Below are 20,778 nucleotides of genomic sequence, written 5' to 3'. Positions count from 1 at the left end.
GCAAGCGAAAGACATCGTAATCTGTGCCAAAATATGATGAAGACCTTTGTTCAATAGTGCTCGACACAAATGTAGAAATGTTGATAATAATGATAAGATGGTGCATATTATATATACACAATACAGTATAATTAGGTCACTTTTTAACGACTTCTAAAAGAAGGGGTCTCAATTCGGTTATGTTTTTTACTTCGTAGTGCGCGCCAGTTCCAAACCGATTTGTATTTTTTTATCTGAAAGCATATACTTACAGATTGGTCTAATAGAAATTTTATTTAAATCGGTTCAGTAGTTTATTTTTAGACCAAAATAACAGTTTTTTTTTGTGGGACACACTTATTTTGAAACCAGTTGAAAACCACGAAATGAGGTTTTGTCCATTTCATTCTATAGAATGGTCGCTGAAACGACTGCGATTGGCAAAATGCTCGCAAAAAATTTTAAAATCTAGGTTCTTTGTGATTATATTTTGTTATAGGCATACTTACTCTAAATTTAATTAAAAAAAATTTTAAGAGGGAAGGGCAGCAGCATCTTTAGATGCAGTTACCAACCTGCCTGCCAAGCATGGCAACTAATAACACAATACAAAATTCCCTGAGCGGGAGGCCTATGTTCAGCAGTAAAAAGTTAATGGCTGATAGGATGGTGATGATACCTACTCTAAAAGCCCTACGCAAATGGTGAACATTTTACTCACGCACTAAATTATTGTAAATAATTATTACTTATATAAATCAATCAAATTCCTATCTCTTTCTTCTGCGTAGTTGGGTATTTACATTAACCCATGTTTACTGATAGCCATAACTGATAGCAGAAAGTGAGTGACAGTAAGTTCACGAGACGACCTCGTTAGTGAGGTGAATGTTATACAAAATATTCAATTCGGCACAATGTGGAACATCGCCGTTCACCGTGAAAGTCTGAGATATTTTACTGATATTCTGAGCTACGTTTGGCTATTGTATTGTTATGTTATTCGATCTTAGAAATCTTTAAATGACCTCTATTGTTTTTTTGGTAAAATATAATTAGTAAATATATAATTGGGATATGTTATTTTGCTGAATGTATTTATACCTCTGCCACAATATAACGTATATGTATATTATGGATGCAAGTTTATTGGTATCTCGTTCTCTCTACTACTGATATTATAATACTAATGGTCCAGTCTTCTCATTGACATTTGCCTATTGAGAACTTTATCTATTATCCATATATGTGTGCAATATTCTGATAGAGAAGTGATTTAAGTCTATCACCTTGTTGTTTTAATGAATTAGGATGCAAATATAAAATAAATCCCTCACATCTTAGTGGTTTTTTTGATTGGCGATAATGGAATGGTACGTACGTACCAACAGTATATGCTGACCTGTTAGGGATGATAGATATAGATGATAAAACTGAAATTAAACACGATAGTTTCTAGGGGAGCCGAGAGGTGGTTGACCTGATAGGTTATATTAACAGCGATGAGGTTACTAGTCCCCAATACTAACAATAAGGGGGTTTACTTCTAATTCTTATATTGTGGATGTAATAAAGTTAGATGGGTAGTCCCGCTTATCAGGGAATCCCATGTACCTATGGCTTAACTTAGAAGGTATAAGAGATAAAAATTCTTTTTCCCTATTTTATAAACGGGATCAATATATAAGTCCAGCGACATTATAAATTTTATTAATATTATAAATGCTAAAGTTTGTAAGGACGAATAGATGGATGGATGTTTGTTATTCGACTTACTGCCGCGATTTCGTATACGTGGATTTTAAGATTAAATATGATTTTCAATTTGAGCATCAGGAACTTAACTGTAAAAACTGCACTAAATATAGTGTACCTAGTTTTCAAAGTTATGTTGTAACTTACATAGAGAAAAAATACTAAAGATTATTGTTTCGGCTTTAATTACTCTTATTGAAGCCTCTAATATAAAATGTATATAAATTTTTCTTAGTTGCAAATTTATTATATATATTAATATAGATACTAGATTTTTGCTCACTACTTCGTACGTGTATTTCTGAAGTAAAAAAATCAACTAGACCACTTCTAAATGGCGTATCAAGATAAAACATACCCCAAATGTTAATTTAGACCTTTAGAAATACAACCGTGAAAATTGCATCTAACTTGGCGCAGCAGTTTTTGTATAATACCTAAACAAACATTTAGACAGACAAAATTTCTAAAAATACTGTTTTGTCTTTTATTAGATTCCTCACAAAATTTTTTCTTAAATATCTCCCATATAGGTACAAATAATCGTCTAGTTAGTATATGAGTAAGATTGGTGTTATACATCTTTATTTACTTGTTTATAATTATAAAAGAATATTCTAATACAAAATTTATTAATCCATTACTAAGTAAATTTAAGCAGTGCATTTAAGAATAAATTATTTTATTAGTTGAATATGTTGCCAAGAAATTGTTGTCATTATAATTATTATAGAAATAAAGATGTCTAATATTGATACGGTTATCCGTAGGCACTAACTAAAGAAAAAACTGCGCTGCGAGGATGTGGGATTAGTAAGATTACGTCTCACGTGGGTCCCCAGGCCTTAGGTCCAATTTTATATTGTAATCCAAAGTGATAGAAGGTGAAACTATTGCTTTCGCCCAGTTTTATTTATCTTTGATCTACTACAACGTTCCTGTACTCGACACGATATCTCCCCATAACAGGGAGATATTGGCTTACTGGTTATTGACAATATTTTTACTCTTTTCTTAGATTTTAAGCAATTTTACTGATAATAATTTATAGATACTTTTTTATATGTTTATATAAAGTAATTATATACGTTTGTTATTAAAATTTTATTGCAATGATAGATTAATTCCGAACAAGTGTTTGATTTAACATTTTCCGTAAGAATTTCTTTGAATATTGCTCACCAAGTGGACTTGGAAAATATTATGACGCTACAATTTAGATATTGACGAGTTATGTTTTATTTTTGAATTTTCCTCTGAAATTGAATATTGCCTTTACTTTTTACTAGATAAGACAACAAATAAGTGGTTGGAAATTTTTTTGATAATTGAATTACAGTAACTTTACAGGGCACAGAGAAATAACATCTAAATCCTCAGGAATGGCAACGCATGGAGGGTATCATAGATGAAACAGTATACTCTGTTATGTTCATGGTACTGCTCACTGTTGGAAGATACCAGTGAGGGATGATTGCTGAGGATGATATTCAGTTATCTACTACTTAGCCACAGGCACTCTTGGGTAGGCACGTATTATATTTTCAATCGACAAGTCACGAATTATTTTCCAAAATGTGAATTATTAAAAATGGTATAATAGGTATCTAGCATTGGCTAGCGCTAGATACTTAAAACACATTGAAATGATTGGAAACTGATTGTATTTTCTCAATAGCTTCAGTTTAGATAGCTGAGACTGAAAAAGGTGGCAATTAAGCATAAAACAATATACCTGTAGATATAAAAAGAATTGAGCAAAAATAAAACGTGAAAGGTAAGGTCATGAATTTTCGATAGAAAAAGAAGTATGACAAGGTGATTCACCTTCTTAAAAAATTGTTACATCTGTTTTAGAAATGTTATTCAGAAATTTCAACTGAATATTTATGGTTAGTACACATAGAATCTTTAAAATGGAAATAGACCAGACATATCTGTAGGTAGACGAAAAAATAATGGAATAAAAAATAATGAAAAAGTAAAGTAATGAATGGTTACCACGAGAAAAGAACTAGAAAAGAGATCGACCAAATAGACGGCGGCAGATGCGCTAGTGATGGAAAAAGGACCAATGTGAATGAAGACAGCCCATATTAGGGTTATGTGGAAGGAAAGGGAGGAGGCCTAGGCTAAAAAGGTGACAAATGCAAATTAAAACTTAAATAAGTTTGAGTATTCATGAAATGTTAAATACTTTGTAGTAGAATTTGAAAATTTTTGAGAAACGAGAAAAATATCGTTGTACAAAATATTGTTTTTGTTAGATATTGTGGAGGATCATACGTTTATGAGTATTGATAAGTCGAGGAACTAAATTTTCCGATAAATATTTTTTTGCCTTATTTTATTTATATTTTTATTAGCATTGTGTTTATTAAGATTTGCCGCACGGTCTTAACATAGAATAGCCCACCCCCTTCCTCTCCCGTAAGTATCGTAAGAGGCGGTTAAGGGAAATTAATGGTTGAGGAATAGGCGGTTGCCAACCCGCCTGGCTAGTATGGCAACTACTGGCAAAACTCCCCTTGTAGGGAAGGCCTATGTTTAGCAGTGCACGGTCACAGAGTGATATAATAATAATAGCACTGTATGTTTGTGTTGGGTAGGTAACGTTTTTATTATAGCTCTCCTAGGGATGTTGCGTTGTCGGCAATTAGCAATTATTTTGACCGATAAATAAGCTATGGTAACCGTTTATCAGGCGTGCTGAATGTTTGTTGACTACTTTCATTATTAAAAAAGAATACACAACTACTTACCTGAATTCTTAGCAACAGTTATGCGACCATGCGATTTGAACAGTGAACGCCATTATAATGAATTATTTTAAGATTCTATCTCAGTTAACACGCTTTTAATTCGGCCGCGTATTGTGTGGGCGAATAAATAAAAAGTGTATATGTATTTTTTAATTTACCTCCATCTGCTATACCAGTTGGTGCGCTAACGCATACCAGTTTACTGTAGTGACATAAAGGGGATAGCAAACGGCTCTCATTGACTCAGTCCGTGTTTGAACCTCGGAATAACGCTACGCTGCGAGCTGCTTTTTCTGTAGCATTTAAATCAGTAAAGATTTAAGGAGTACCCTTATATTTTTATTGATTTTCTGTGAAAACGTGATGTTGAATTATAATCACGTATAAGTTTATTTTAGCTTTAAAGTTTAATGTTTTTTGAGAATAAAAATTATATGTGTGCATAAGTAAGGTCGCATCGCGAGTGGTAAGTTGATGTGAAATTTTATATAAACTTCATAAATGATTATTGTATATATTCTTTCATTAAAATAGTTAGTATTATGTAAATTTATTAAAACTGACAGTTATTTTTCTTTTCACCAGATACACTGTTAATACAATTTACTATTAATACGAGATTATAAACTGGTAAACAACTAATTTCATATTCAAACAAAACACTAAGTTGATAAACACATTTACTGTTGCATTAAAGAGTCGATTGAACTATTCATAAATATACTAGTACTTGTTGTTGCCTCCTTTGTAGTTGCCTCTTTTTAATCATACTTCTATTTCCATGAGTATACGTAATGTTCACTTTGCTATACCCATTTTTATTTAAGTATGTAAGTCATTATACGCGTACAATTTAGGTAATAATATACAATTCTTTATAGTTTTTATATTAAAATTATATAAATATATGTTTTATATTATTTTTTTTACATATTGTATAAATGTTGCATACTGTGTTAACGCACGTAATCTTGCTGCGTCCCAGCGCGTCGCGTAGCGTTTATGACCGGTAACAGTCTATCATGCACGCTTTCTAATTTACTATGACGAATTTTCGCAACTGTATAGTGAACTCAAATATCCGTACCATTGTGATTCGATGCACTACGCACTTGTGTTCGGGTTTTCCAAAAACATTTAAATTATTCGGTTAACTTCTACTTATAAGCTACATTTGTCATGCAACAACAATTTGTTCATTGTTGCGTTTTATAGAAATGCCAGCACTCATAAGAGTGCTAATCATCTAATATTTATATACAAGAATCATAACAGCAACAGAAGAGATACATATTTTTTAATTAATGATAATAGAATGGTAACCCCTGTGGGGGCACCAATGAGAATTGATAGGTGAGGATGAAAGCAGATAAGGTAGCTTATCATAACAGATTTAATAAAAAAATAACCATGGTGGTTTCAAAGAAGACCCGCGTGGGGCTCTACTATATAAAGCAGGTTGTTAGCAATGAGGATCCTAGTTCCCGCTACTAACGATTTCTTCCCCCTCAAATGCGAGTAGTCATGATTACAACCATATTATTATTATATACGCCAATGTTATTTATCGATTATCATGGTACAAGTGGTAGTTATCATTTTCCATCAAGCAATATTGTAATAAAGTAATTGTATATTGTTTCTAGTTCTATTACTACAAAGTAATTAGTATGAAAGTACTTTTGGCGTATCTATCTGTTTATTATTGTCATTATACTAGCATTGTCTAAAGGCTCTTACTATTGTCATATCATCTTCATGTTAACCAATTAAAAGTTCACTGCTAATAGAGCTCATTCATAGATTGTGAAGGAACGTGTAAACCACGTTCATCCTGCAACACAATTCAAGTCGTCAATTCATGTAGAAGGGTGGCACTGTATATTAAAATAGATACTATGTAACTAGTAAATCACATATAAGTTCTATTTTTTAATCTAACTTTGAAGTACAGGGAAATTTACAAAATGCTTTGTGAAGGTTGCGCCACTTTGAAGGCAAGTATGATTTAAAAATATATCTGCGAAAGAAATTTATTTATTTATTCATTTTACATACTTGGTTAAGGTAACATACTTTAACAGCAATTCTTATACTGAGCTCAAGCCTTATATTACAGGAATCTACTATTAAACACAAAATTAATAAATTTTCAATTTTGTAAAATATATGAAATGAATATGGAAGTTTCTAATTTTGATTAAAAAAAGTATTTACAATGATTTATGACAAATAAGTTATTATAAGATACATAAACTAAAATGTTACTGCTAAATGCCAACAATTAATACCAAAAATAGAATTATGAAATCTGTTTATTTCTTTAGTTATACATTGCATAAAAATAAAATAAATAGGCAAAAGGAGGTTCTTTATTGCAAATTTTATGAAGATGTAGTCTAGTGAAACCCATGACACTTATTGTTCACTGGCGACGATTATCGCTTTCCATACAGTGCGCTATTAGCTTGTTTGTTATTAAATTAATTATATAAAAAAAATATAACATTTACGGTTTGTGTCTTTTACATAAACATATACGGAGTCTATAGCATATAATCTGCAATAGCTTTTTAGGTACTTAAACACAAATTTCAAAAATGAGGCCATTGATTTGAAATGGCTAATTTAATAATACACAAAAGCTTATATTTACTGTTTATTATCTAAATATTTGTTAGTTCAAATATTATCAGAGGTAAAGGCATGAACGGTAAATGCATTCAAACATTTGGAAATGGTTCGTTCCAACATTTCAAAAGTGTAGTATGCACACTAACGGTTTTTGAAGTAGGTAAATTGGTATTCTAGCTACGTCGAGAACCACTGCGAGCAAGGGTCTTACGCAAATATTACGTACATGCCTTTTTAGGTGATAGGTACAACAGGTGTTGTCTGCCTTACAGGAACAAAGTAGAGGTCACGTTAACATAAATTATTGTTTTGTTTTATGGCATTACCACTAAATTTGTATAGCCTCGATGTTTTTGATGAGTAACCAATTGGTTGGTTACTCGTCAGAAATACCGAGGCCACATTGAGGCCGAAAGAAAAAATATATTTAAATAACTTTAGAATCATAAATAGCAGGTATTGTATTGTCATTTTATATTGTCAAATTTATGTAAAGAATTGTAGTTTACACAATAACAAATACTAGGTATTATTGGTATTTGTGTTGGTATAAAATGAATAATTTATACACTTATTAATGCGTGAAAAAAACTATGTACCTTTTTTAAGCACATTGCATGCACAAAATAGTATTAAATTTGACATAATTAAAGTTTATATGAAGAAAGAGTGTAAAGGTTAAATTTATAATTATAAGTATATCTAGTTGATTCGATAGATTTCTTTCTGTTAAAAGTTAAGACGACAATATTTGATTGAAATGGGTTGAATTAGCATCTAGAAACAAATTTTATAAGAATAAGAGAAATGGGGTTTTGAAATTCTTCCATTTTTAAAATTTTTATCTGTTCAAAAATCTTCTTTGGTCTTTAATGAATATTTAAAAAAAATAGCCAATTTGGTCCAGCCATTCTTGAGTTTTGTGATTAGCAACACATTTAAGTATTCGTTTTTATTAATATAAATATCCGTTACAAATATTAAATTAATGATGGTCGAACTGTAATTACTTTCGTAATGGATCTATGTACGTATAATAGGTATATAATTTCATATAATTAGTAATAATAAATAGGTCGTATATATTTTAAGACAAAAATATACTTTACTTATTCTACATATGTAAATATGTAAAAAATATGTAATCTGGGTTGTATTTTACTTTTACTGTCAGATTCGACCTTTCAAAGCAAAGTATAGGCGTATAGGCATGCAAGTATAGCTACTCGGCGACAGAAACATTAATGAGGCAAAGGTATGCAAAAGACTTTTGTACAAAGTCTGCCTCTAGTCCTATCTACATATCCAGTATTTTTATGTCAAAATAAATAGATAGAAAGATAGATAATTTATTTGCATTACTTACAACACAAATAACAACAAACATATACAGTAAAAAGAGATAAAAAAATGCTTATACAAAAAAAAAGCAAAATATATAAAACAAGTAACAGTTTTCTTCCTTCCTGGCATAGTAACACAAAATGGTCACAACTCAGTTAATTGAATTAATAAGTAGGTATGCCTATTATTTTACGACTAATTTCACATTCGTTTTACTGATTTCTGTCGCAAAAAAGTGCGTGTATTGTTTTGGCTTAAGAAGTTTAACAATAAACGAGTAATTTTTTTATCCACAGAATGCAAAATCTATTGTGTAAGTTACGTACTTCCATAAACTCGAGTGCTAGTAGCTAATTCTACTTTGATAAATATGCGGGTAGTCTTATTTTAATTTATTTACTGTTGTGAAAAAGAATTATTTACATGTTTTGAGAAGCTTTTTTAATTATTTACTTGAAAGATGTTTTTATAAAATGTGAAAGTGGTTTAACAAAAAATACGTTTTCAAAACTTATGGGAAGGAATTTTGATAACAAATATATTATTTTTGCTTCTATACTTTATTAATGTTCAATTAACTAAAGTATACATCACGTACGTATGTTCCTTTATACAATATGTCGGCAAGCATCCGGTTCGGAGAGATGCAAGCCAATGTAGTGAATGCCGCTGGAAATCCCGTGTTTCAATGCTGTACAATATTATCGGTAGGCATCATAATGTACCGAAGAACATTACATTATAAATAACCAACACTTGTTTTATAATTGTCAAATTTGTCTATTATAATATTATATCATATTATAATTTATTTTATTTTAGAATTATATTCAGATCAATTTTAAAAACGACTGAATAGTCGTTAAAATTTATCATTCTTAAAATATTAAAGTCGCTTAGAATGTTGAAGTGACGGATGAGATTATTGCCTATGTAAAAGATTTCTTTTTTAAAAATCATACAAAACTGATATCGATAAAAAAAAACATGATTTTTAAAAATCCTGTTTTTTATCCATAGAACTTAAAAAGTAAATTTAACAAAAAAAAAAAAAGAAACTAAAAGCATTCAAGACTTCAAGAAACTATTAATAATTAGCTAATATTGATTTCGACTGTTTTTCATTTATATAGGTATAGTACTTCAGTCGATTTTCTCTTTAGATATCGATCTATCTATAATATATAGATATAAAATCGTAACTGAAAAAGTATCTATAGGTGTCTGATTTGTATTTATTTCATATAAGATCTAGATACAAGAGGGAGACTTTGTACAAAAGTCGTTTGCTTGGGTACTTCTACCCCATTCGTGTTTCTACCATGAAGCAGTTGTGTTTGCATGGCTATGTTTTGGTTTGAAGGGTGAGATATGGTAGTGAATTTATAGGATACAGAGGAATAACACCTGTGTCCTCAGAAATGGCAACGGATGGGAGGTATCATGGGCGAAACAGTATACTCTGTTATGTTCATGGTACTGCTCATGTCTATAGGCGACGGTTTCCACTTTCCATCAGGTGGGTCGTCAGCTTGTTTGCCGTTCTAAGTTGCATAAAAAAAATAAGATCTATCAAAGAACACTGATATTTATTATCTGGACCTTACCAAAATATTCCTATATTATTTGTGCAAAAATGAAACCTGGCCAATTTTTATGGATTTATAGACGTAAACAGTGGCAAACAGATCTTTCCTAATATAACTATGATAATAGGTAACTCATCATATTGACACGCTTTTGCGATCCGGTTGTGTAATGATGAAACGCGATGACGTGTGTTTACTTTCGCCGAGGCCCAGTTGTCTCTGGCATATTGTTTCGTAGGGAAATCCATGCTATGTGATATGAGAAATGTTGCGAGTTGAGCGTATTCTCGACAATGACCGCGACCGGTTGCATTATCGGGTTACAGATTGGGTTTTCCCATGACGTGGGTACATAAAACCCGAGAGTAGGACATTTATACTTGCCGTATATTTGATGACGATACTTTGAAGGTTTCATATAGGTAAGTACGTATTTTATTCATTCCAATATATTAAGATAAATATTATTGGGATATAAATATACTTATTATGGGCATTGATATTGGTTTACAAAAGTATACATTTTAACTGTACTTAGATTAAAATCTTTACTTATAATAATTTATTAGTTAGAAATATAAAGAAAATTATTATACTAAAGATAAATTAAGGTAATACGTTTAAAAATAATAATAGGGTAATATTTATATACAGTGACTATTCTAATGAACTAGAACCATATATATACTCAGTTAATGTTGCTAATTTTTTATTCGCTAAAAAAGGAAGTTTTTTTTTCGCATGACGTCTTTCTATCTATGTATACCGTATACGATTTTCTGCATATTTCTTTTCTGATTTGCGCTCTTCTTTTTTTATTGAAATTGTTTACTATTGTCATGTAATTTAAATATATATCTATGAGTCAAATTGATAATAAAATTCCCTAGTTTGTTAGATAAAAATAAAGAAAAAAAGAGGGATGATTTTAATACAACAATAAAAAATAAATCAATACTTATGTAAATAATATATAAAGATCTACCTAATATACATTGCCTGTAAATTCTAAAAAAAAGTACATGTAAAACAAACATACTCATATATTGGTACTTGATTATTTTGTTTGTATTTGTGCCACTTAAGAAAATATTTTATTAAAGCAATGTATGATATTCACAAAAGATAACTAAGATGAATGGATTTGTTTAGTCAGGCTGTGTATGTGCTCAATTCAATCAGGGTTAACCGCTGAGTCTGCACTCGTGACGAATCTCGATGCGTCCATTTAAAATGATGTGACCGGCGAGGTCACAAATCCAGTCATGCTACTTTTCTGGGCCGACAATGGGACCAATGAAATCTTATTCTCTTCACTTGGATACTTCTAAAATGTATAAATTTTAGAGATTCATAAATTAATTATAATAAGTGTGATAAAAAGTGATAACTCTAATTCATATCTGCCTATCTTTTATTTTCATATATATTTTTTATATATGTTTCACATGTATATTTATGTAAATCTTATTATATAAAAACAATACAGCAATAAATTAAAGTTAATATAAAATTCCTTAAATACTAATACTAATTATAAGTAATTCGCCAACGCACCACATCGAGGCAGCGTACCCAAAATACTGGCAGCATTACCTCTTTACTCATATCTCCAGTCTGAAACAATTTTTTTAGCCGAAGTGAAATAGATGAGTAAATTTGCTTCCGTTGAAAGCCCATTCAATAGGACCTATGGGAAAATATTCAATAGTATAGAAGTATATACTCGTAAATATGTAATATTTTTTGCTACTGAAAATATAAAGTCTTGTTTATTCTACTGTAGAAGTGTCAGTGGGAAAACTAAATAAGTAGCGGTTTTCTGTACCTTTTCCTCTGTATTGGAGAAAACAGTGGTTTTGTATGCATTAAAATCTGATACTAAATAAAAAAAAGTTAACTTCATTTCACTCAGATAAATAGCATTAATATAATGTTTCCCTTACTTTTCCGACTTTGGTTTAGTGTACTTGCTAAGTGCTCTCTTTCGTTATTTGACTTTGTAGGATAATGAATAAGAAAGATGTTCTTATACAATAAGAACTCATTCGATGAGTTCCTATGGATTCAAAAGTGAGTGCAACATTGAATCTGGTTAGATTGGCTTTGTTTTTATTTTTTTTATGCAACTTGAAATAATAAACATGGCGATGACCACTAAATGGAAATTGGTACCGTTACCTATAGACAAGAATGGTATTATAGATATCATGGCATGTATTACCCTGAGAATTATAAAATATGTGCTAATCTTAAAAGCAACGACATGATTGTAATTTACATACATACTCGTACTTATAACTTATTATGTACTTTTATATAGGTATGTAAATATGTATATATCTATTATTGAAATTGCTATATTTATGTATTTTCACATCATTATAGATACGTTTAATATGGTTCTCACTATTTAAAAATAGTTATTTTAACAACTTCCGTTAAAAAGCGTTATTATATAAAAATGTCCTTGTCGATGAGTAATACCTGTAACAATTTACTATTTACACGCAACGATTACCAAGTACGGCAGAGGAAATAACGTAACTACACAATTAACGTGAAATCTCTTGTTGCAGATTAAACATGATGAAGTTATTTGCGTTGGTTCTACTAATTGCGGCGACTGTGAACAGTCAATGCTTCTATAAAGACGATTCTTCTAAGAAATTAGACCCTGCCGCACGGACTTCGTTATATAGAGGACAATTAGAGTTCACACTGAACCTGTTCAATAAGATCAACAAGCAAGTACCAGATGACAACATCTTCTTTTCCCCGTTTTCGGTGTATCACGCACTATTACTCGCTTACTTCTCCGCCGGTGGACACACAGAAAAGTCGTTGAAGCAATCGTTACAAATAGACGAGCATCTGGTGAGTTTAGATTCAATGATTGACTTATTGTTTCATATTAATGTCGGTGCAAACTATTTTTTTGCTCCGTGAGATTTTCAATACAGGATAAAATCAAAATCATTAGTATCTTAAAGGGAGTGTAGGACCATAAAAAATTTTGAACCGGCCAAGTTATCACGACATCTTCAGCTATCTATTTATATGGTATCAAAATAAAATAAAAAAAAAATAAATAGTGTGTTCTATAGAAAAAACTGACTTCAATTGTGGCAAAAACAGTTATTTTGATTTCAAAACTAAACTACAGAAACGATTTTGATAAAAATTTCTTGAGACCAATCTGTAAGTACATATTTTCAGATAAAAAAGAATCTTCCAAATTGGTTTATAACTGACGGAGTTATGAAGTAACAAACATAAAAAAATACAACAGAATTGAGGACCTCCTTATTTTGGAAATCGGTTTAAAATTATGTTTCTCTTCGAAAATAGTTTAGTTTCACTGAAAATATATCTAAATAATATTATTTTTTCATTCCAGGATAAAATAAACTTGATGACAGCATACAAAGTGGATAAACGATCCCGGTTGACTAATAACAACAGCGAAAGTTATGAGTTTGTAAGCGCCAACAAATTATTCCTCGACAACCAACTTGAAGCTCGTCAGTGTCTACTTGACCTGTTTGGAGAAGAATTGGAAAAACTTGTAAGCATTTATCTTTTTATACAACATAGCTTAGTAATTAAGAAATGATAATAAAAAATGAAACATATTTCAATAATTATTGAGTGATTAAAAAATTTTATAACAAACGAGATATGAACCTAAATATAGTGATTAAATTTTATATATCTTCGATAAATACTTTATTACGGTCCTTAGACCTAGACCCTAGGTCTTTTTATGGTTATATTACAATAAGGCTTTCACAAACTCTTAATTGAAGGGAACTCAGTTTTTTAGTTATAAAATGTCTAACAATAATGGCATGGATACAATAAAAACATGATTAACTTATTCTGAATGAACTAATCTAAATTTTGAAATCCCGGACCCTGCATTTCATTAAATTTTATAATATTTTAGAGATGTAATAGCAAAATATAATATTTTGCTATTACATCTCTTCTCTTCATGCTTTCTATCGATAAATATTTAATTTATTTACACTTATTACCAAATTTGACGATTGCAGAATTTCCACGAAAATCCTGTTATGTCCCGTGAATACATCAATGAGTGGGTTTCTCGTGTCACCAAAAATAACATCAAAGACTTATTGCCCATAGATGGTATAACAGAAAATACTAAATTAGTACTTGCCAACGCAGCATACTTCAAAGGTGTTTGGGCATCTAAGTTCCCCGCTGAGAGGACAAAAAAGGAAGCATTCTTTGTATCTGAAACGCGTCAAACTCTGGTACCTTTCATGAAACAGAAAGGTACCTTCCACTACAGTAAGTATTTTTAGTATATTAAATATTTGGAATATTTTTAAAATTTACACCATCGATATTAACGATTTTGAATATCACAGATATCTTTGTCGAAACACCTTGGTAGTGGAGCGGATTAACTCACTGTTATTTCTTTCGACCGCTGTGCTTGGATTCATATACTCACTCATAAAATTATTCCATGCACATGAAATAACTTTATTTAAAAATTTTATAATTGCTGAATCTGTAATTATTTTAAAAGCACAATTTTTTTAGAATTCATTATAAACAAGGAGGAAGGTATATTACAATTAAAGTAATATGAATTAGAAACTGAAATATTTTATTGTTTTTGATTTTCCACTAATAGACTTAAAATAGTAGATCGTGTTTTATAATTTTATTATAAACACTAGTTATATTTTTTTATTTGCAGTGGTTAGTGATGAACTAGGAGCGCAGATATTAGAGCTCCCGTACAAGGGCAATGACATCAGCATGTATATCTTACTCCCTCCTTACTCAATGAAAGAAGGTAAGATTTATTTTTTACTAGTAACTTGGTTTGGCTTTGTACAGATTAAAATTGAACATACAAACTAATCGTAAATAATATATCTAAATAACAATGACATACGTATCAAAATCCTTTGCATGGTTTAGAAGAAGTTAGTAGAAAAACAGACAGGAACAGCAATAATATTTTATACTATTTAGACATGTAATGGTATCAGTGGAAGACGAATTAAATAGATTTTATGTGTGTTATTATATAATATTTTATCTAATCAATCCAAAGCAATTCACTGCTAGGCACGGGCTCTTTTTTTATCTATTTTCCATTGGGTTGCCTGTAATAGTTGCATTTATAGTATGTTCTTTTGTTTGAAAATTGTGACAGTATTGTATACCATTGATGCTCCTTTCCACTTTAGGTTTGCTAGAAGAAAACTTTTATAGAATTAAGCTCGCCTTTATACATTTGCTTTATACTATCATATTTCTTTATATTGTCTTAGTGTGTACAATAACGTATAAATAAAATAAATAGGTGATAGATGATCATGGATTGTGTAAATACGCGCTTAAATAGTTTGGCAAATTTGTATGAAATTAAGTTAATGCATGGATTATATCTTAGAATTCATGTAGAATGTCTTTTAGTCACAATATTACAATAATATTATTGTTTATGCTGAATGTATCAATTAATTCTAAGACAGTATCAAAAATTATAAGAAGTACTTACTCCCTAAACTCAACACGATTGTTAGAAGTAGTAATTTAAATAAGTATTTAAATCATATTTATGAAAATTGCAGGAGTAACTAATATAATTGCAAACTTGACACCTGAACGTCTGGCAGCTGTTGTTGAAGAGAGCTACATGGGGCGCGAAGTCATCGTTGAAATACCCAAATTCACTATGGAAAGAAATCTTCCACTAAGAGGGGTAAGTAACTATACTTTTTATGTGGACATATAATCCAAATCTGAATGAATGTTACAACGGTATGAAAGACGGTAACGGTGTTTTTCTTAAAATTTATGATAAGAAAGATACTGTAAAACAGTAATAATTGTATATATATCTACTTACCAGCTATAAGTAGTACCTACATAACTAATTTTTATTGCTGACGCCACGACGTTTCGAAGCGTATAGAGTGGATGTAGACAATAAAAGCAATAATGTGAGGGTGGGTGGTCTAAGAAAATGCACGGGCTGCTAGAAGGAAATGTCGATCACTTTCGTGATCGACATTTCCTTCGTCGTGGTCATGACAGAACCTTCAACTGCAAATACTATTTTACTACCTACAGTCGCTTAATTCCAAAAACGCATTTAAAATACGTGTCAACAACTCAAAATTTATAATTAACTATGTCCATTTGAACTGCAAAATCTTATTGAATTATTCTATTTATACTATAATAATAAATCAATTAAGAATGATAAAGAAGACAAGTCTCCGATACAAGTCTTAAGTACCTATATATGAGACGAGTTTTAAAAGTGCTAGAAACTGATAAAGGTTTTTAGCATTCGCCTATTAAATATTATATACCATTGTTTATACAATAAAATAGAAAGTTTATAAACTGAATAGTAATCTTCATTTTTCTGGTGTTTATTAATGCTTAGAATATTTATTATACTTACCGTAATTTTTCAGATTTTGGAAGACTTAGGAGTTGGCGATGTCTTCAACGCGACTGCAGACTTCAGTACGCTAACAGAACAGAAAGGGATTCTTTTTGACGATGCCGTACATAAATCAAAAATTCAACTTGATGAAGAAGGTAATTTCCAATAGTTAAATAATTATTTAATTAATCGTATTAATGAATATTCTTTAGCAGCTGAAAGTAGTCTTTATTTGTGCATACTTATGGTAACTTATAATCAAATACAAAAATGTGAATTAACCGTTGGATCTTAAAGCTTGAGATTAAGAGACACTTATGTTCTGAAATATACAATGAATCGAACAGTTTGAGATATATTTGTGAAATTACTGGGAGGAAGCAAATTATATTTCACCTTAATCTTAAAAAAATCAGGTGTATACGCACAGATCTATAGTTTCCGTCAAGTATGTGCTTTCCATTCCAAGTTTATCAGAGGAAAACTATACAAAGTCGTATGCATGGTTATCTCTGTCTCAACGGGAGTAGGAATTGTCAGTAATAAGGTGGTTAGCTCCCGTTGCTGATAATAAACCCTATTAATTCAACCTCCATTTGTTCCTAGAGTTTCATCCTTCACCGGTGCCTCGTTATTGCATATTCCATCTTCAGCTACTTAAAAACATTTCTATGTCACTCGTATTTCTATAGTCAAACAGCTGTGGTGCCAAAATATAGCCACGCAGGCTATATTTTGGTTTGAACGACGGGTTGTGACAGTAAAATGACAGGATATGGTGGTATAATACTTTAGCCACCTCAGTTATTAGTCTGATATCCATAGTGCCGTTCATGTTTATTGGTCAATGATTGCCACTTTAAATCATGTTTGCTATTTCTAGTAGAATAATGAAATCAACACCTAATATATTATATTTTCAGGCACAGTAGCTGCAGCGGCAACGGCTTTGTTCGGTTTCCGCTCGTCGCGGCCGCTCGAGCCAACGCGTTTTGTTGCTAACTTCCCCTTCGTCTATCTGATTTATGAGCGCCCCACCAATTCTGTTCTCTTCATGGGTGTTTACAGGGATCCTAAAAAATAGATTTCTTTAATTTGCACATTTTTATTATAATTTTAATATAAAGATACTTTAAAAGGGATCGTCAGAGCCGAGGTAGATTCCGTCCATAAGTCCTGCTGTGTGTGTATTAGTATGTAATAGGGCAAGAGGCAAGAGACAAAACACGTTTTTGATTGCTTTAATTTTTAAAATATCCACATAAATAATTTTTTAAAGTTTACTAAAATTGTATTTTTAGTAGCGTGGACAGATATGCAGTGGCTGTTATTTTATTTTAGAAATATAGAAAATGTTTATTGTAATTAGGTATTTTAAGAAGTAGACTTGTATAATTGCTTATTATTTATTTTTCATGTAGATATAATTATGGACTATTGTGAAGTTATATAAAACTACATCTTTACCTAATCTAATAGTATATATGTGGTTTGGATATAATTTCACATATTTTTTTTAAATGCATTATTTATAGACATTCTTTTTTTTATTTTAGTTAATTTATTTTTGTTGACGTATTCGCTATCAAAATTACCAAAACTGAGCATCATTAATGGACACAGTTTTACTTTTTTTTTTCAATAATAAATATTATTATATAATTTATTTAATTATAAATTGTAAACAAATACCGATATTCTAATTTTTTATTAAAATATGAATAATTAGTTATAAGTTAACATTAAATTTAAAAGATTATATTTTGTGATTTATTATTATATCAACTTTCGTCAATTTGCCGAAGGATAAACATACACTTATTTTTTATTTGTACTCATTTACTTCTTTTATCTATTTAACATACAAAGACCTATATTATCTAAGAACAATAACTAGGAATGAAATAGGTAGAGGACTGATGAACGGGTATGATCTAATACACAGATTATAATTAATTGATAGATAAATTTTGTACAATAAATTAAGTTTTTGTATCTAATTTTATCTGACTCATATGGATACAATTTAGTTTTTAATTTATAGAAAGAAACATACTTATTTATCCAGCCAAAAAGTATGAAATGAAATAAATAATATGCATTTTCATTGCCGTACTTAAGGTTATTTTCCAGAGTTATTCTTAGTAGTTAGCGTAAGCTGTACATATGTAGATTTACATTATGACTGTATTCACGTTTACTTCAATTTTAATTTACGCATAGTTAGCTATATTTCCAGTAAACTCAGACATAATGTAAGTCTTTGTATAACTCAAAATAACCGTTCTGTATACAATCTACGAACTTACTTACACTACCTAGCGTTATAAACATTTCAGAAAGGTAATTAAATGCAATTTAATTATTACTAGATAAATAGATAGTAACAAAAGCGGAGATTCGATCTTGATTATTTAAATATGTTTTTTACTATATGGTGACAGAGTTGTTACTTTGGATAATGCTCTTAGTATTCATCCATAAGACATTATTAGAAATTATATAGGAACATGGAACAATACGCCAATGCACGAAAAGAAAAACTGAAAAATATAAGTCAAGCCATCCGGTCAGCTTGGTTATACTAAGTTTTTATAAAAGTTTGAAATACCTACATAACCAGCAGAGATAAGTGGAGATAACGTTGTCTGTTCTATATATTTTTTTTGTATTAACGTTTACTTTCAGCATCATTGTTACATATTTCTTCTAGACTGAAAAGGAAAGCGGATGGACCTCGCTCATCCCAGAATTGTCTAGTGCTTACTTCCAATCCCTCTGGAAAATCTTAAATATGCCATAACCTTTCTATTAGATATACTTAATATTATAGATAACATAATAAAAATATTTTCTTATTTTGTTTTGTTTGCCCTCTGCAAATTAGAAAAAATATCTAAATGAAATTGATCCAGTAGTATATTTATTTATACTACTGTATTATTTGCAATATTATTAGAAATATTTGACACTTCAATACAAATAAACCCAATCCATGCCCGACATCGGGCAGCACTTGGTATTAGAAAGTGAACAGAATAAGTATTCAGAGTACTCGAATATGCATATAGATGAAATCAAATTTCTTTTTAATTATCACTGTTGTAATAATGAAGTCACAAAATCACAGATGAGACTGAGAGACAGTAAAAATCCTAAAGCATTGCTTAAGAAACTGCGCTTTTCTGCTAAATACTAATTTTCTTTACGAATTTTTCTTCTTTTATTCTATTAAATAAAAAAAATCTGTTTTTTTTTTACAGAATCAAATATAAATATACATAAAACGATTTTTAACACAAAATGCATTATATCCTAATTTAACACTATATCTTAGACCTAAATAGTGGCGAATGACAATGAATAGATCATATCTACGTAAAAAATAAGTTTACAAACAAATGTATTATTAGAAATCTTACCTGGCTTCACATAAGTAGATAGAATTTTCGAAAAATAATATATAGCCTACCTTTTTCATTGATAATTGAGCTTTCTATAAATGAAATCATTATTAATATTGATTTAGTAGTTTTTGAGTTTACACTACATTTACCATTACAAACAAACGATCAAGTTTTTCCTCTTTATAATATTTATATAGGTACGTGTAGTATCTTACATTTAATTTTTTTACTTTTACATAAAATATGTATATATGGATAAGTTAAAATAGCTTTGGGCATGTAACGTCATCTTATAAACGAGATCTTGAACTTAGAGCACTAGACATTTGATAGACGTACTTAAATTTCATTTTTTAATATTGCATTTTTACGTGCTCTGTTTGCCAAAAACTTTCGAAAGTTCTCTTAACGTCTAATAAATAAAATATTCCAAACATTGATGTAGGTATGATATGAACTTATATTAAAGTGATAACTGGAAAATCGCCTTTAATTTATGATGATTGACGGCCCATCAGCGCGCAGCGGGAGAAAGTTCGAGTGCTTCACAGTATTCACATGTCTATTTATATTAACCATGTTACAATGTTACTAAGTTATCTTTTGATATGCAAGAACCTGTGGATTTATTTTTTTTACTCTAACAAGGTAAGTATGGTACGGTAATAGTGTAGGTAAATATTAAAAATCATGAGAATCTAAAATATATATACTCAAACAAGTAGAATATATAATAGGTATATGTACATTTGTGTTTATTAAAAAGTATTAAAATTCTTCGTTCGTTCTGTCGATAGTGACTCCATTATAACAAGTTTACTAATATAATCGATTTAAAATTTTAATTGCATTGCAAA

General features: G+C 30.1%; 1 protein-coding gene across 1 annotated transcript; it reads left to right on the top strand.

The window, feature by feature from the left end:
- Nucleotides 1–4,742: 4,742 nt before the first annotated feature.
- Nucleotides 4,743–20,404, top strand: LOC113522527 (serine protease inhibitor 88Ea-like). Its single transcript, XM_026908235.3, has 8 exons — nucleotides 4,743–4,962; nucleotides 12,643–12,940; nucleotides 13,464–13,631; nucleotides 14,122–14,383; nucleotides 14,802–14,900; nucleotides 15,688–15,818; nucleotides 16,543–16,669; nucleotides 17,438–20,404. The coding sequence occupies exons 2-8, from the start codon at nucleotides 12,650–12,652 to the stop codon at nucleotides 17,596–17,598; spliced, it is 1,239 nt and encodes a 412-aa protein (XP_026764036.1). The 5' UTR covers nucleotides 4,743–4,962; nucleotides 12,643–12,649; the 3' UTR covers nucleotides 17,599–20,404.
- The last annotated feature ends 374 nt before the right edge of the window (nucleotides 20,405–20,778 follow it).

Source organism: Galleria mellonella, unplaced genomic scaffold (assembly GCF_026898425.1).
Source record: "Galleria mellonella isolate WM207_F2 unplaced genomic scaffold, CSIRO_AGI_GalMel_v1 utg38, whole genome shotgun sequence".
Classification (NCBI taxonomy): Eukaryota; Metazoa; Arthropoda; class Insecta; order Lepidoptera; family Pyralidae; genus Galleria; species Galleria mellonella.
This window is presented reverse-complemented; position numbering and strand designations above follow the sequence as displayed.

Bases quoted from the DNA above. Each gene is read 5' to 3' on its own strand.
- LOC113522527 (XM_026908235.3), top strand. From the start codon at position 12,650: ATGATGAAGTTATTTGCGTTGGTTCTACTAATTGCGGCGACTGTGAAC. The intron at 12,941-13,463 runs GTGAGTTTAGAT...TTTTCATTCCAG, and splicing joins TACAAATAGACGAGCATCTG to GATAAAATAAACTTGATGAC. The intron at 16,670-17,437 runs GTAATTTCCAAT...TTATATTTTCAG, and splicing joins AATTCAACTTGATGAAGAAG to GCACAGTAGCTGCAGCGGCA.